Source organism: Acanthochromis polyacanthus, chromosome 1 (assembly GCF_021347895.1).
Source record: "Acanthochromis polyacanthus isolate Apoly-LR-REF ecotype Palm Island chromosome 1, KAUST_Apoly_ChrSc, whole genome shotgun sequence".
Classification (NCBI taxonomy): Eukaryota; Metazoa; Chordata; class Actinopteri; family Pomacentridae; genus Acanthochromis; species Acanthochromis polyacanthus.
In genome coordinates, this window is record NC_067113.1 from 7,881,730 (window position 1) to 7,899,327 (window position 17,598).

A 17,598-nucleotide genomic window follows, 5' to 3' on the forward strand; every position below is an offset into this window, starting at 1 on the left:
AAAATACTGTACTACATTATCATTCTCACTGTGGCCATGGTAATTGATTGACCTTCGTATATGGCTGAGTACAGCCTCAGAAACACGAGCAAAGCTGTTTATTATTCACATTACAGTACAAATATGCTCCAACAGTTGAAAAAACTAAAGATTTAATTAACATTTAATTGACTTTACGTTTAATTACTGAATGCAAAATCCTATTGCACTGCTACATGTAAGTGTGCGAGGGAAATTTAACACACAACTGATTCCAGAGGCATTTTTTTTCTTAAAACAAAACTTGAAAAAAATCAGAGAAAGTCTAATTAGCCACACAGTCAGTAGGGCAAGTGTTAGACTCCCACTACTTGTCACATCATTTGCCTTCAGCATTAGTTATTGTCTGCAATCAGCAGTAAATGAAGGAAACCGAGGTAGTTTTATTACAATAACGCACTGAGGCTTTGGAAAAGAAAACACATACAGTATATTGCAGCATGCTCTTCATAAACCCTATGTTCAGTGTGTGGATATTTCTAATTTATACATATTATCTTGCTGGTGGATATATTGAAACAATATTGAAGCTAAAAGCAGATTTTTTTCATGAACAAGCATCCCAACATGAATCTTAAAGCTCCCCCTCCGTCTTTCTGAGGAATATACAGAGCAGGGAAATGAAGACTAAGCGGCTATAACCACCATCATTATGAATAAAATGACTGTCCTCATCCCAGCATTCCCTCATCAACATGAAGATTGTTTCATTCAGTGTAATTCTTTCAGTATAATCTACACATTTGTGTTTGCACATCCCTCAGGAGAGCACTGGGATCCTGCAGATTTCTTTTATTGCTCTGTGTCATCCTTATATTTCCTGCACGGGGAGATTCTGCTCCAGAGGTTGTGTATCTCATTCAGCATATTGTCGAGAATTTACTGATAACTTGTAATCGAAAGAAAGCAAACAAAGTGGGATTATGCTGCTTTTCATTTGCATTCCATCTGTGACTTTGAATCCTAAGCAGCTCTCCTCTGACTGCTGGGGGCTGATGGGAGATGGCTCGTGGAGTGAGATACTCCTCTAGTGGAGAACACGGTTATTGCAGGTAGCACATAGTCTGTCCTTGATACCAAATAATGAAGCCCAAGAATAGATAGTTCCTAATCCACCAGTCATATGACGAGTCAGTTATATTATGCAACTCACTCCTGGAGAGGGTTGCTTTGATTAGGGAAGAGCAAAAGGGCCTCACTGAAACTAATTTCATTATTGTTTTTGTATCACTTTAGTGACCAATTTCGTCTTCCATCCTCGAACTATTTTTTAACCTGGGTGCTTTTATAGTTTCTTTCTTTTATATCTACTAAGCCTAGTTATAATGAGAACAAAACAGAGAAGTGATATAGGTCATTTCAGATTTGGAGGATATTTGAGCATCAAATTTTTTGAAAAAATAAAAAACCTTCTCTGACAGCTTTCTGCTACATATTCAACAATAATAGGTGGGTCACTATATAACTGCAGAACATTTTGTAACATAGTCGACATTTTTGCTGTTTTCAGGCCTAAAATCAACATGCTTAAAACCTGTAACACAACATGGCATTTTTACAGAAACATTCTTCTAAATATTGTATATACAATTGAGTAAAGTCAAAATTGAAAGTTATTCATAAACATATTGTTGTAAACCTGTTAACATGCGATAAATCCACACCTGACTCACACACTACTTTATATTAAATAACTCAGAAAGCCTTGGAGTCTGGCCAGTCTTTTCTTCAGGAGGAAATGACATCATGTTGAGCAGATCATGTGATCTGAAATTAACACACTTCCTTCAGAGGTGTTTTTGTAATGGATACCTTAGTTGAAAGGGATTTCTTGGACACAGATACAATTTGTTATTTTCCATCTAAAATTTGACATATTGCCAAAAAAGAAATATCTGTCATGATTATCCCAACTTCATAAAAAGTACACAATCAAAACTATTTCTGAATAATTTCATTTTATTATTGTTTAGCTAATTATAATGTAGCTGTTATTAAATTGGTATGGTTATTTAGTTGACATTTTAGTGATATCCAGTCATTTTTTTTAATAATAAATGATTATTTGCCTGGGCTGCACAGTGGACCAGTGGTTAGCACTTTCACCTTACAGCTAAAAGATCCCCGGTTTGAATCCCGGGGTGGGCTTGGGATCTTTCTGCATGGAGTTTGCATGTTCTCCCTGTGCATGCGTGGGTTTTCTCCGGGTACTCCGGCTTCCTCCCACAGTCCAAAAATATGCTGCGGTTAATTGATAACTCTAAATTGCCCGTAGGTGTGAATGTGAGTGTGATTGTTTGTCTGTATATGTAGCACTGCGACAGACTGGCGACCTGTCCAGGGTGTCCCCTGCCTCCATCACCCCCCGCGACCCTAGTGAGGATAAAGCGGTGTATAGATAATGGATGGATGGATTATTTCCCTAAGAAATAATTGTGGAATTTGTAAAGATATGATCATAATGAACATAAAAAGAGCTGTTTGCTTTTTATTTTATAATAAAAATGTATGTAAGGTATATCCCATGAACTTCAAAAGTCCCTCAATTATATTTAGACCCAGATAACAAACTATTAAAATGCCCCCCAATTCCTATGCCAGTGAATCAAAATAGCTAGATGTAGCTATTGCGTTTACAAAGTTTGTGACAAAACTTTTACAATTTTTAACATTCCAGGTAATTTCTCAATGTCTATTTTTTAAACATTATTCCGAAAAAAAAATGTTTTTTTTTATCGTTTTACTTTTTACATTTGGAAGTGTTTTATTTAATTTCCTTACATTCTAAGACAGGGTCAAAAATGTCCTTGTGCATTTCCTATGGAAACAAAAACAGCGTTTGTCTTCAGTCTGTATAATATGTTCAGTGAACCACATTCTGTCGTGTTGTTATTAGTCACATTATTCAACACAGAAAAACAATACAGCACCAGTGAAATGATATGACATTTTTTCTTTACCATTTCCCACAACAACACTGAAAACATCAAAACCATGAAATAGCACCAACAGAATCGTATTGTTAGAAAATATTGACTGATTCCTCAGAGCAGACAGTGTTTGCTTGGATGGCAGCTCTCCACACATTCAACAACGTCTTAGCCTCTTCACGAGGTTGTTACAGCCACTTGAAAGCAGGGAGGGATTATTTTCATTGAAGAAAAATATACATCTTTGATACACAGAAAGGAGTCTTTAGTGGTATAATCAATGACCAGAGAGAGGCTTTACTCAGGAATGAGGCGTCTTGAAAGTTTGAGTGACTGAAATTAATAATTGACAATAATTATGTTCCACTCATGGCTTTTGCAGGGAATTATTTCTGCTGTGACAGATGTATTTAATCCGTATTTAAAAAATAAAATATTCTCATTACATTTGTCAATTATGGTAAGAAAATCACTTATAATGCGAACTCATAATTGATTACATTATGAGAAAAGATCTTCTAATTACAAGAAAAGATCTCACGATTAAGAGGTTCTGAGGTTGTAATTGTGGTAAATCATTACGAGACAAGAAAAGCAATCAGAGAGGGCAGCACTCCGCCAAGGCTGCTCAGTCACTGTATGATTTCTGTCTGATAATTCCACAGTGGTGGATTTGTAGTAGGATCGCAATCATGTGGTCATCAGCAGACAGCTGACATAGTGTTCATTTGTTGTCGTAGTTACAGTGACGCCATGGCGCTATCTCGCAATGACACAGAAATCTTTAACAAATCCAGACTATAAGCATCACTGCCAAAATCTAATCACTTGGTCCTTGTGTCATTTCTGACCTTCTGGGAAGAAAATTCTTCAGTGGAATACTCAGAGTCATCTCCCAAGTCAAAGCGAATGTTTTACTTGCGCAAGGAATCAATATGAACAGAACACAGTTTGCGCAAGTGACTGACAATAAAAAAAACAAAACTGTTTAGCTTTTGTACAGGCACGTAAACAAATCGCAATGGCATTATCGGTTTCTGAGACTTGTAATGCCAACTTTTTACATTTTCATGGCAAAAGTTAATCATGGAAATTTACTGAATACTTTGGGTTATATGAGTTCACAGTCACACAGTTATACAGTAGTTTGAAATAATAAAGAGCATTTAATCATAACAATATTATCATTTTTTAACACCTTCCCTGAAAATCTTCCCTGAAAAATTCATTCAAATCCATTTTTCAGTCATGTTGCACACAGACAGACAGACAGACAAACAAATAAACGCCAACCGTCACATGACTCGTCTCTGGGCAGAATAAAAATATACAGCAGACTATTAAGCCAGAAATGCTGCTAACCTTGCCGCAGAGTCATCAGGTTTTTATTTCTTCAGTGTCAAAACAACCCAGTGAATACATGCAACAGTCCAGACAAGAAGCAATTGTTAATAGTTATTAAACACATTTAATTTTCCTGAAGGTAAAGAAACAGAAAATGAGGCTCAGTTTACTGCCCACCGTGTATCGTACTGCATCCAGGGCAGTATTATACTTCCTGTTGCTTGTAGTTTACCTTTGCTCTCTTAACTGTTAACATGAGATTTTCAAAGCCATCTGATAACAGGAAAGCACATGCTGATATTCCATTCAATGCTCACAGCAGTACATGAGGTAGTACAATGGGCTTTGTCGAACCAAGTATAGGAATGATTCAACACCTATTTCTTCTGTTGTGCGATTAGCATCTGTATCCACGATGTTGTTTTTCAGCATTTCAAAGGGAGTGATTGTTGCCCGCTGAGATATAGTTACACATTTAATCAAATAACTGTGGTAAACAGGCAGCAGGGGTTCAAATGTGAGCAGCACAACAGAGCCAGCGGAGCCCCTTGGAGTTTTTGTTTCCGCATGCATTGCTGGGTTTATTTCTTTGATGGAAAACAGATGATTTATACAATAAAGGAACAGCTTCACTCAATAGCATAATTTTATCAGAAGGTAAAAAAAACAAAAAGCAAAACGTGCAGTCACAGGTGCTGGAAAGGTAATGATTTGCGGTTCTTTATCTGCATGAATCAAGGCTGAGATATTTTTCTAATCCGCTTTTAATAATGTTGTGGAAGCCACTTTGCAGGTGTAAACTGGTAACTTTAAAATGACTCAGTGGACACTATTGACAGAGCTTGCAGATTACTGTGAACTTGTTGCATTTCTCTAATGTGGGGTATTTTTTCTCAAAATTTCCAGATATCCCCATCACATTTATAACTAGAAAAGCACTCAGAGAGGGCAGTACTCCACCAAGGCTGCTCAGCCGGCGTATGATTTCTGACGGATAAAATCTATAAAAATCAATACAGTGACTCCATCTTGCAATAATATAGAAATCTTTAACGAATCCATGGATCCAGACACATCACTACCAAAATGGAATCAGTTGGTCCTTGTGTCATTTCTGAGCTTCCCTGAAAATTTCATTGAAATCCTTTAATCCATTTTTGAGTAATGTTGCTAGCAGACAGACAGACAGACAAACCAACACCGATCGCCACATAATTCTGCCATGTTCACTGGCAGAGTAATAAACCATTTCCAGCTTTAAAGAATTCAGCCACATATCTGGTACAGATGAGGATTTTGTCAGCACCCAAAGGGCAGCAATACTAATTACCACTGTGCAGTGGACATTTACATCACATTTATTGCTTCTCCCTGTACAGTTAGACACCCCACATATTCATCTTTTCTTAGTAGAAGTAATTTAAGTGGTTGTTAAAGGTCGTTGTCCTCTAGTTTCCTGGATTTGTTCTCCCTGAAGGTCTCATCATTTGCAGGTGATGTAGTTAGTAAAAGAAGCAGAAGTAAAAGAATGGATTTTGATGCATTCAAACAAGAGAAAAGCATTTACCACAGCATGGGTAAGTCTCAGAGATTCCTAGCTTCCAGATTTCTTTTTCCAGTGATGAAGAAAATAGCACACCTTTTGCCATAGATACCTTCTAGTGTCACATATTGCCCCTTCATTGAATTTCCCACTATTATCCAGAATTCTTCTTATTTTGTCACTTGTTACTGTCTGTCAGATCCCCTCTTACCTTTTGTTGTCGCACCTTTTGTTGTCTGCCACACGCTTTGATTCAACTGCCTTTTGTTCTTTGGTGTTACCCTCTGTTACTGATTAGCAACCATATGCAAATGAACCACTATTCACCCTTGAATTTACATACGCCCCCCTCCTTAATCTCTGACCATCCCTATTAATTATGGAATGTCCAAATGTTCTAGGTCGGCTTCCCTTCACAGACTCATGCTCTGTGTTAGTAAGACCACTGTATGCTGGAATACCAATAAACACCCCGCTACAGCAAACTTTGAAGGACTAAGAGTCAAATTTCTTCAACACCTGTAATATCACAGCCGTCTGTGCTATTGGCTCATCATTTTTGATTATTTAGGATTAGGGTTGTTCTTACCACTTTTATGCTATTGGAAGGCAGCCGTACAGATGGGCCTTATACTCACAGATTGGCGAGACTCTCTCCTTACAATCAGGATTTACTCACAGGCATCTCAGTGCTATTTTCTATAACCATTTAGCTTTCTTTTTTTGTTTTAAAGCAGCTGTGTGCTCTGTGGAAGTTCCCTACATTCCCAAAAGAAAAAGGAAAAAATAGCATGTCATAATTTTAACTTTACATCTATAAATAATGGGAAAGGAAAAGGTTATGGGGTTATCAGTCATGGGAAAACAGCATATTCAAGCTCATATTCACTACCTTAAATCAAGAAGCACCATCGTGTCTGTTCTCCCAACTATATCAATAAATAATTACCACTTTAACCTTTTCTCATAATTAAGAGATGCAAAAATAATTAGGAAGATAGGGGATCGACATCTCACCTGCATGTTATCAGTGTATGTCTAAATGTCTCTAATGTTCCTTAGGGATATAAATGTGTAGCCTAGGGAGGCTGGGTGAATTTCCGCAGAATGAATGAGTGGAATGAGCGGGTGACTCGTCTTGCAGAGTGACAAAGAAGGCCTCTTCAGTTTCCACCACAGGCCTAGAGTACCTGAATCAGTCACTGGCTTCAACAGACACACAGGCTCCTCCAGCCTCTCAGTAATCTTATGGTTGGATCGCTCCCAGCTCTATAAATTATGAAATAAGGTAGCCTAAAAGGGCATTAATTAGAATGCTTTGGATGCTGCCTGAGAATCTTCAGGTTTACAACATTACTTCAGTATCAAAGTATTCCAGTGAGAGAGAGAACATTCCGTGGGACACAGCAGAAAGGAACCTATCACTGAGGCGTGAATTGAAACACCAAAATTTGCTTGAGGATCCTCAAGATTTTTTTAGTATCAAAGTATTTCAATGTCACTTTATCTGCTAGTAAGCAGCTAAAAAGGTCACCTTTCAAGTAGCAAAGATTGATTATCACCTTAACCTTATCTCATAATGTTGAGACCTGGATCTCACAATCTTCTAATTACTAGACAGTAAAAATATTAAGAATTAGAAGAGGAAGTATTTCTTAAATTCTTATGTACTGCCATCATCAGGGAGACATTTCAGTTTGTCCACTAGCTTAGTTTAAGACCAAAAAGTCGCTGAACTTATGACATTCCATTCATTTTCCCTTTGTATTCAGATTTCAGCAAATACTAACGTGCTAATAAGCTAAATTAAGACAGTGAGCACCGTAAACACAATACCTGCTTAACACATTAGGATTAAGCCCAAAGACCAATTATGCTCAAGTACTGGCCGCATGAGGAAATACAGTTGCTTACTTGTTGTCAGTAAAGCCCACAAGATATTTGGACATTCATTCCTTAATGACGTTTTTTTTGCAGTTAATATTGAATAAAAATAAATGCAAAGTTGGGTTGATACAATTGTATGCACCTTTTTATTTAAAAAACAGATGGCAAAAATGAAATAAATTAAAAAATAACATCAGATTTAACAAAAAGAAAATAGAGACAAACATTGAAAAAAGATCTCACTGAAATCCAAAAAATATGACAAATTACAACCATTTCATGATTACAGTTGGATGCATTTTTTCCCAAAATCCCCTGACATATTTCAAATACATGGTTTGTGGAATGATTTCCTACTTTAATTTTATTCAAAGATTTGGCAAATTTGTCGGTAAGCTGTTTCATACTGCTCCATCATGTATTAGTCCACAAATATTATTATTATTATTATTATTACACAATTATTGAAGTATTTTTTCTTCTTTTTAAAGAGATAAGAGTTGAGGAAGTCACTTCAGATTGCAGAGCCAACAACACATGACGTTATTTGATCTTTGATGATATAACCTCTGGCCTTAATGAACCAAAAGTAAACTTGTGTAACCCTGTGTCATGTATGGTAGATTTCTAACGGAACCAGTAATGAAATAGCTGGGCAATCTATAGTATACCACCCTTCTAAAACCAGAAGATGAGTTCTGTATATTGCGAACATTAAACACAAGAGCTGGTTCATGCACAGTCACAGTGCTAGTGAGAATGCACACACACTTTAGCATAAACATGGTGGAGGTGTGTCACTGCAGCAGTGTGGATAGAATTAGCTCTTCCTCTCTTCCCAGTGGAATAAACAGCCCAACTTTAAATCCTTGGTAAGGCCTGCTAATCCATAATCCTACTGGCCCCTTTAGTCCCTGTGCAAGGCTTGTCCAACAACACACAGGTCCGGATGTGACGCAGAGCGTGATGAAGCTCTGAGGTCTGATTGGCTCCCCCATAATTCCTGGTCCCTGATTGGTTCATCGTCTAGCCTGTAAGAATGAATGCAGAACATTGTCTTTAGCAATTGCTGAAGTGGGACAGGTAGGGTTAACATTGATTTCAGGTTGTGAAGTGCCTGGCTTTGCTTGAGAAATCGAATTAAATCAAGCAATAGCAGGAGTGCAGATTTTTTTTTGCTACGTATCTCATGATTTCAATGTATCTGATCATGTCAAGCCAACACCTTTCAAATTAAATTGTTCTCTTTAAGAAATACAAAAACAGATTCATTCATTGAATGAGAATCTACCAATGTGAGTTAACAGCAATATCATATCAGTTAGACACAGTAGCAGCACAATCATGCTGATATAATGATACAGTGGCTTTCATATTGACATTTTCTGTTCACCATCACAGCAAAAACACAAACTGTATTTGTGTCAGCCAATACTGAGAGGAGCCAGAAATCTCACTGTGACGTGGTGATGACATCACTTTATTACTTTCAGGAAGCTTTTAACAGCTTGCTTGAACATTGGACTTGGAATGTAAATTATTTCTTTGAAGTCCAAACTTTGAGGGTTCAATGCTGCTTGTCTATAACTTTTGGATATTAATTGCTGCTTATAAACTCACCAACCTATGTATGGTGTTATATATCCTTTGTAACTACTACTGTTTTCCTGGTTATTTGTGCAAGGACAAAATGTGTGTGGGTACAATACCAACAAACCTAAAGCTTCAATTAAAATCAGTACCAACTTAACCAAGTTACATAGCTGTCAATTTTTCATAACATTATATGAAATTAAGCTACCCATGGAAGGAAACTGTGAGTCATGTTTAAGGATTTGGGTTGTGTAGCATTAAGAAAGTGATGAAATCTCACCCCTGTGAACATATTGATGGCTCACTCCCACAAGTCTCAGCCACTGAGATGCCTTGCAACCGTGGTGGTAGACTTAGACTTGGTCTTCGGTCTGACTGGCTGCGTCGTACAAAGGGTCTTGGCCCTTGGACAGATACAGGAGTCCGCCCACGACCCCCCCAAGTGCGAGAGAGAAAAGCAACTCTGGAAGAGGTCCATGCTTGTTGATGTTGGGGAACTGAACAAGGCTGGGCTTCAAACATGGATGGAGATGCAGGGCAGAAGACTGAACGTGCATTACTGACTTTCCGAGTACTAGATAAATCTTCGGTGCTGTTCTCCCTTGACCACCGTTGCACCTTTGGAGAGGCTGGTGGAGACGGTGCTTTAAAAGCATAGGAGGTGGCTGGGCTTGAATTTAAAATGTTCTGCTTTGGAGCAGGTGGGCTCGGGAGTCTCCTTTGAACACCTGGTGGTGTTGGAAGCATCCTGTTAACAGGGGGGCTTGCAGAAGAGGGTGGAGTAGGTTGTTTTTTGAAACTGTGGGGACTGGGAAGTCTTCGGTGCAAGCTGTTTGGTGTAGAAGGTGTGGAAGGTAACATTCTTCCTCGAGACACAGGTGGGGTGGCAGGTGGTTGGCTGGTGACTGCTGAGGAAGGAGGCACTGTAGACACTGTATTGTTAGGTCCAGGCACTGAAAGATTGCCACCATTTTGCATGTCTGTTGATTCTCTTTGATTGACAGATGTAGCAACGTGACTTCTTGACGATCTCTCTGACTGAGAACCTGAAGAGCGTATGATCGTTTTTGGTTGCTGGTATAAGGCATCCTTTTCAACTGTTGGGTCTGCCTCTGTCTTAACATCTGGTTGGCTGACCTTTGATAGAGCAGATGTATCTTGTTGATCCACTTTAGCAGGGAACACAACCTTGGGAGCCTGAGGCAAGCCACCTTTACTTGGCAACACTGTCACTGACTGAACTGAGGCCCTCAAGCGTTGTGATATTACAGCTCTCTTTAACACAGGGGACCTTCCAACTTTTGTGGCCCCATCTACTGCTGCACCAGCCGAAAGACTCTGGGCAGTTTCAAAGGAATTGTCCATTAACACTTCTGGTGGAGGTGGAGGAAGACTGTCCAGATCTAAATACTCAGTTTTCTCAGATGAAATGGATTCAGGCCTGCAGCTGGTCATCCCAGCACTGAGCACAGCCTCTACATTTCCTAAACCGGGTAACACTGGAACACCACACTTACGTACACCCTTGAGAGGTCCCAAAACTTTAGGACCTTCGAGTTCCTCTATTCCTTGGCTAAAAGTATCAATCAGTTTTTTGACAGAATTCCTGCCCCTGTAAAGGCCAGAAGATGGTCGTGGTGATGAAGGAGGGCTAGGCGGTGGGGTTGCTTTAAAAGGACCATTAGAGGATTTCTTGTCTTTTTGTTTGTCTTCTTCTACTTCACTAGTAACCTCCTGTTTGTTATTGTTGCATTTTGGGAGGCCTGCTTTGTCTTTAAGTGGTTGGGGATGGATGTTCTTCTCTAATAAGGGATGTTTGCGCATTCTTGCTGGGGATTGTGCTGGTGAGTGTCCTTGACTTTGTTTAACCTGAGCAGTCCTTGTAGTTCCTCCTGCTTTGTTTTTACCCATCTTCTGCAACTTCTGGTTTAAATCCTTCTGGGTCCTTTCTAGTTCAAGCAGAGTGGGATCTTCCCCTTTGCTCCGCAGGGATTCAGCTGACCGGGAACGTTGCTCTCTAGTCACTGGGGTCTTTTTCACTACTGCCTTCCGAACAGGTGCTGCTGTCTGAGGCCTTCTTGGAGATCGTACCTCTCCATCTGTCCAGTCCCGTCTACTGGTTTTTGGGCTGCCTGCTGCCTTTGTTTTGGCACTAGAGTTTTGTGATGGGACGAACTGTATCCTACCACTAATTGCATTTTTTAGTTTGAGAGTCATTTCCGCATTTTGAGGATTCTCTACACGCTTAGAGGGTAGGCGGCGTGGATGCTGTTCTTCACGGTGTACCGGTGAAGAATTTGATCGCTTTCTGAATGCTACTTGCACAGCTTCCACACCTCTGTCCATCTCCTCCTCGTCATCGTCTTCCCCATCATCTAAGGAGACTGATCCTAGCAATGAGTCTCTTTGGTCATTAGCCATGATAGTACATGTCGAACCTAGTGAGTTTAGTGAGGTTAGAGAAACACTTGGACTTATTTGACTCAGAAGCTTTTGCCTTGATCCTCCTTGTCTAAAATTCATGGAAGTGTACCCCTCATGACTGACAGGAGTAGTTCTGTTTGTCCCAGTGGACTCACAACTCTCTCGTCTATGGCGTCTCTCAGATCCAGCAAGAGATTCACTTTCTGCTCCAATTCCACTGTCCTCACTAAAGAGGGCAGAATCCTCTGGCCCAGGCTTGCGCAGAGAGGCCATTTCAATGCGAGATAGGAGTCGCATTAACCTAGCCTCAGCTGCATGTTTGACTTTCAGTTTCTCCTCTAAAAGCTCTGAGACTGAGGCGAAGTACTCTACTGCCTCCTCCAGAGCAGAATCCCCAATTCCACCAACAGTCTGGCTCACATTTCGCATTCTCTGTGTGGTGTACTGAAGCAGCTGCTGCAACAAATCCGGTGGGGGCTCAATATTAGAAGAGCCAGACTTCAGAGGCAGAGAGGATGAGAGGTTTTTCATTTGGCTTGGCCAAGCAAGATGTTCTCCATTTTCTTTTAAAACTTTTTCTCCCTCGTCTGCCATCTCTTCCAATCCCTGAATTATTTCCTCGTAACGTAGGGCCATAAAGGCAACCATAGGCTGCACAGACACCTGAGTTTGAGTTGCTTCTTCCAAAAGTCCAAGTAAAGCATCATATTTGTTTATACTAGGATTCAAAAAAGCATAAGCAGCTTGGTGAGCATTTACCAGAGGCTCCGGAAAGTCCACTTTCTGCTCTGCAGATAGTTTGTCTTTGTCCTTCTCTTTCTTTTAAGACCTTTTGCACCTTTTGTATTTTTCTTTTGTTTTCTGATGGGCTTTTTCTCGGCTACATCTTGTTTGTCAGTGTTTTTCTCTTTCCTCTGTGCCACTGTGATGCTGTCTGTTCCTTGATTCCCTAATTTATCCATGTTCACTCCTTCCATATTTACTTGCTCAGTCACAGATCTCTTCTTTTGTGGTGTCATGTTTGCCTCTTTCTGAAATACCTGGGTTTGACCAGCTGTCTTTTTCTCCTTTGTGTCCCCATCTGTTGATCCAGTTGAGCTATGATTCCCTCCAACATCAAACTGGGAATCTCTGGGGTTCTCTAGGGGAGCAGGAGGTAGCATTCGCCCCTTCCTCATAACACCCAGAGTGCCAAAATTGTTACCTTTGGATGGTGAGCAGCCCATTTCTGATGTTTCCAAATACAAGCTGATTTTTATGTCTTCTTGGAGACACCAACACAGTAGTGCAGTGAATACTGTAAAAAAACAAACAAACAAAAAAAAACAGCCAAAGTCCTTAGCCACCTGCTGTGTCTGTCATTTTCAGATGGCTGAGTTTGTTGAGTATGATAAGATTCCTCTCCACAATGCAGCTGCCAAAACAAAACTCTGATAAATCCATTTCACAAATTGCTTCCATCTGTCAGAGATATCCAAAATAAATCCATAGGTTGGTGGTCATCTTTTTTAAAAACTCCTTGTAGCGTGCTCTAAAACTCATCCTACTGTGCCTTACAAAGGACAAGCAGCTGAGAGGATTAGTGGGGCTTTCAGTGAACTCCTCAGCCGGCACATATGCCACGTTAAAGCATGTAAAACTCACCTACATGTAAGACCATAAGCTCATTTGGGTAATGAGAGCTGCTGGCCTCAGGTGGATTTTTATAGCCTGCAAAACAATATCTCCCTATATATATCTCCCTTGGACAGCGAAGACAAAAAAATACATAAATTCACCTCACTAAAACAGAGTGACAGTGTTTTCAGTTTTATTGAAAAACACCATCAATGGTTCTACTGTAACAGCAGTTTAATGATATAATACAGTTATACATATAAATATCATGTATGTTAATAGATGCCACTGTAATGGTTTTTGATTGGTAACTTTATCCAAAAGATTTAAATTAGGTATAAATAAATAAAATTAAATAAAAATAATAAATAAGTAATAATAATAAATAATAATAATAATAATAATAATTATTATTATTATTATTATTATTATTATTATTATTATTATTATTATCATTATTATTATAAATAGATAAATAAATAATATTAAATAAATAATAAATAATAACAAAATAAAAGGAAAAAACAGAAAAGGTAAAAGCAAAGGAAAAATTTTCCTTTTTTAATTTATTTATTTATTTCTCTTTATATTTCCACATTTATGTATTTACTTATTTATTTCTCTTTATATTTCCACATGTATTTATTTATCTATTTATTTCTCTTTATATTTCCACATTTATTTATTTATTTATTTATATTTTGATTTGGCACTCCTGTGACTCCATAGCTGTTTGCCATTCGAGAAAAAGGAGAAGAAGAAGAGCGGCACGGGCACGACGCGTCTGCGCGCCCCCGCGTGATAGTGAGCTCGCAGGTTGGCCTCTGGCGCAGAACCTGAGGCACCTTCAACAACCGTCCCTGTGCAGTTAATTACCATCTTGTCTGGTAATTTTTTCAATTTTCCGCTTTACTCTCACTTTTATCTTTTCAAACTTATTAAATAATTAGTTCCATCCCCTGCTCACATGAGCTTTATTTACTTGGAATTTTAGCCTCTATGTCAGTCAGTGTCAGACGCTAACATTCGTCAAGTAGTTAAAGTTAAGTCTGCTAATGTTTGGTCGGTTTTCTAGCTAGCTGCTCAACTCTGCGCCACTCAATTAAGCCAAATGGAGATATGTAGAGTTGTAGACTTGGACTTCAGATTTTGTCACGATGATAATATTGACTCAAACCTGTAATTTTAATAGCTGTTTACCCAGTGAGTTGAACCAGAGCTACGCCAAAAGATTTCGCTGTTTAACAGTGGTTAGGTAGCTAATTTACAAAGAGCTACCATTTTGGCTAGATGTGTGACAGCTAGCTTTGTTGTGAAGAAGAAAACAGGTTAAGCTGACCCACGTTAATATAGTTTTGTTTATGTTCAACAAGGAAAATGATAGAACTTTGGTTTGGGTTTGAGCTTAGCCATTTATAAGGTTACTGGTTAATATTTGATATGGCAAAAGTTTTTTGTTTCTACCAGATTAGCTATTTCTCAAAGTTACTGGAAACCAATTAAAACTCCAGAGTTGAAACAGTTACTGGATTACTCAACTTGTCATCACTTATCGACAGTTTTGATTAATTAGTTTTGTCATTGTTTGTTTTCCCGTGATAGTGAAATCAGATTTGGAGGAAATTTACCTGTTGGTTAAACCAAAAAAAAAAAGACATTTGAATGTGTTGATTTGAGCAATGGGGAATAATAGTGGCCATTTTCAATGCTTTCAGATCCCTTATGCACAAGATAGAAAAGTCAGTTAAAGAAAATAACCAACAGAAGCACTGATCATGAAAATAATAGTCAGCTAAAATGAATTAATAGCACCTTGCCTGAGGTGAGGTTTTAGTCAGTGCCAAAGCAAAATCACTAACAACAGTATTTATACTTGTAACCAGTTTTGCTAATTGGGCTTTCATTTAATCATGAAAAAAACATTTTTGTTAATCAAGTGGTAGACATCAGAGAAGCCTGTATATGCAGATCTCTGTTGGATAATGTAAGGCGAACTCATTGTCTTTTATCATGCCAGGAGCCAGGGAGAGACAGTTACAGTTCAAACAACATGATCAAACAACCTTTGTAACAAATGTGCTCATAATGAACTAAAAAACATTCTTGAAACTAGACCATTTTTGATCTGTCAAATTCTGTAGATGATATTGAAATAACTCAGCAGGTCATTTCTTGTACTGTTCCTGTATTTACAGCATAGACACCCACGGATGATCCCAAAAGAAGTATGATGAAGACTCCTCCCTCTGTAAGTCTGCGGATCAAACGCAAAAATGCTCGTCAAATCAGAAGACATCTCTGTGTAAACAGAGCCAACGGCCCAGACACCCAGAGTTCACTATGGAAGATCACGCCAAGCCAGTGGGACATGTATCTGGCCAAAAAGACTTTGACTCCAACTACTGTCATCCAGCAGCAGGAAATGACATCGTACTTCAGACTTTTTGGTGAATAAATAGCCTATCTAGAAAGAATATTTTAAATAAGGCACACTTCAGTAGTCTTGTAAATCTAAAATTAGATTTAAGGGCTCTTGAGTTCCACTGCTGTGTTTGGTTACAGATGATGACCTGATTCAAGACTTTCTGATGATGGACTGTTGCTATAAAATGACAGACAAGGTAAGGTTTGGTTTTGGTGAAAGCAACAAAATTTTCCAAGCATTTGATGTTTACACTGATCTGACTACATCTTTCTCTTTTAATTGATTAGTACCTTCTGGCCATGACCTTTGTGTACTTCAAAAGGGCTTGCTTCAGTATTGCTGAGTACACCAGAAAGAACTTTTTCATTGCACTGTAAGTGCAGAGAGCAGACTCAATATTCTGCTGCTGTATTTATACTCTGTAAAGAAAATCTTCCCTGCTTTTATACCAGTTGATAGTTTTTCCTAGAACTTTAACCCTGAACACTTCTCATTTTGCATCTTTAGATATCTTGCCAACACCATGGAAGAGGATGAGGAGGAGGGCAAGTATGAAATTTTTCCCTGGGCTCTGGGCAAGAACTGGAGGAAACTGTTTACCCGCTTCCTCAAAGATCGAGACAAGCTGTGGGCTCGCATTGAGTACAGAGCTGCTGTCAGCAGGCGCTGCTGTGAAGAGGTACACAAAAGTATAATTGCCTGAGGAGACTGATAAATGATGTTTCTCTTCGAATATTTTAAGGGTCTTGTTTTTGCTGCACAGCACGCTTTTTTTTGCTTTGGTTTAATGCCAGACCTTCCATCTCTGTTGTGTTTTTCTGCAGTAACATGATTTTTGGTATTGTTGCTTTATGTATTTATTTCTTGCAATCTCTCCCTGCCTCTGCCCTCTAGGTGATGGCCATCGTGTCCTCACACTTTGTTTGGCAGCGACAGCGTTCCTATCACCACAGCGGTGCTCAGCGGCTGTACACTGATCAAGACAACTCCAGTTTTCCCCGCGGGCCTTTTGCCTCTCCACTCTCCTGTGCCCTCTGTGCCCATGGCAAGAAGGTACATCATGGTCCAGTTACCTCTTCCACCTCCAGAGGATCATCTGTGCAGACATCAGACGGTGCTTATCCACACCTGTTTGCCTCTGCACTGAGTTTGGAGGTCACCCCACCCAAGGCTGCAGCCTCTCTCTGCAAGAAAGTGGAGAATAAAAGCCAACTGTGGCATTCTTGCTGCTCCTGTCCTAACGAGATGTCCAGTAGGTATCATTGATATTGGCGTCTAACAGCATATAGAGTATAGGGGATTTGCTCCAAGCTGTTCGGAACACAACATTCAGTTTGGTGGGAGAAAACTTTTCAGACTGTTCTGTTCCAGACATGCTATTTTCAGAATAATCCAGTCTAGGAACAGCAATTCCAGAGCACAACTTCCACATGAAACATCTTGGTTTTATCAGACAAATTTGTCTTGTAGATTAGTCGTGGAAAAACATTAGCCATTATGGTTGCTTTGACGCTGCCGATGGGACTATTGTGCAACGCTGCATTGTTGCTGACAATTGTGACAATTCTGGTAAAATGCTGACCAAAAGAGAGAAAGGCAGCATTATTTTTTAGCAGGTTTAAAGCTGAAAGAGACAGGGTCATGATAGTTTTGTTTTTTTCTTTCTGGGGTGTAGGACTATCATAAAAATAAGTGTCTTACATTCAAGCCTATGAAAAACAAGGTCACACAGTGCTGATTGAGCCTATCGGTGCCGGGTAAATATCTCTTTTTTAACTATATACTAGAATTGAAAA

The 17,598-nt window shown here is 39.1% G+C and overlaps 2 protein-coding genes across 2 annotated transcripts; one reads left to right on the plus strand and one right to left on the minus strand.

The window, feature by feature from the left end:
- Positions 1-7,870: 7,870 nt before the first annotated feature.
- Positions 7,871-13,377, minus strand: pcare1 (photoreceptor cilium actin regulator 1). The gene is given in 3 exon segments (XM_022217713.2): positions 7,871-8,774; positions 9,617-12,573; positions 12,576-13,377. Coding segments are annotated over 3 exon segments (3,492 nt in total). The 5' UTR covers positions 12,987-13,377; the 3' UTR covers positions 7,871-8,650.
- Positions 13,378-15,588: 2,211 nt separating this feature from the next.
- spdya (speedy/RINGO cell cycle regulator family member A) lies at positions 15,589-17,247 on the plus strand. Its single transcript, XM_022217715.2, has 5 exons — positions 15,589-15,824; positions 15,940-15,998; positions 16,090-16,175; positions 16,310-16,481; positions 16,697-17,247. Exons 1-5 carry the CDS (start codon positions 15,605-15,607, stop codon positions 17,066-17,068), a joined length of 909 nt encoding a protein of 302 aa, XP_022073407.2. The 5' UTR covers positions 15,589-15,604; the 3' UTR covers positions 17,069-17,247.
- The last annotated feature ends 351 nt before the right edge of the window (positions 17,248-17,598 follow it).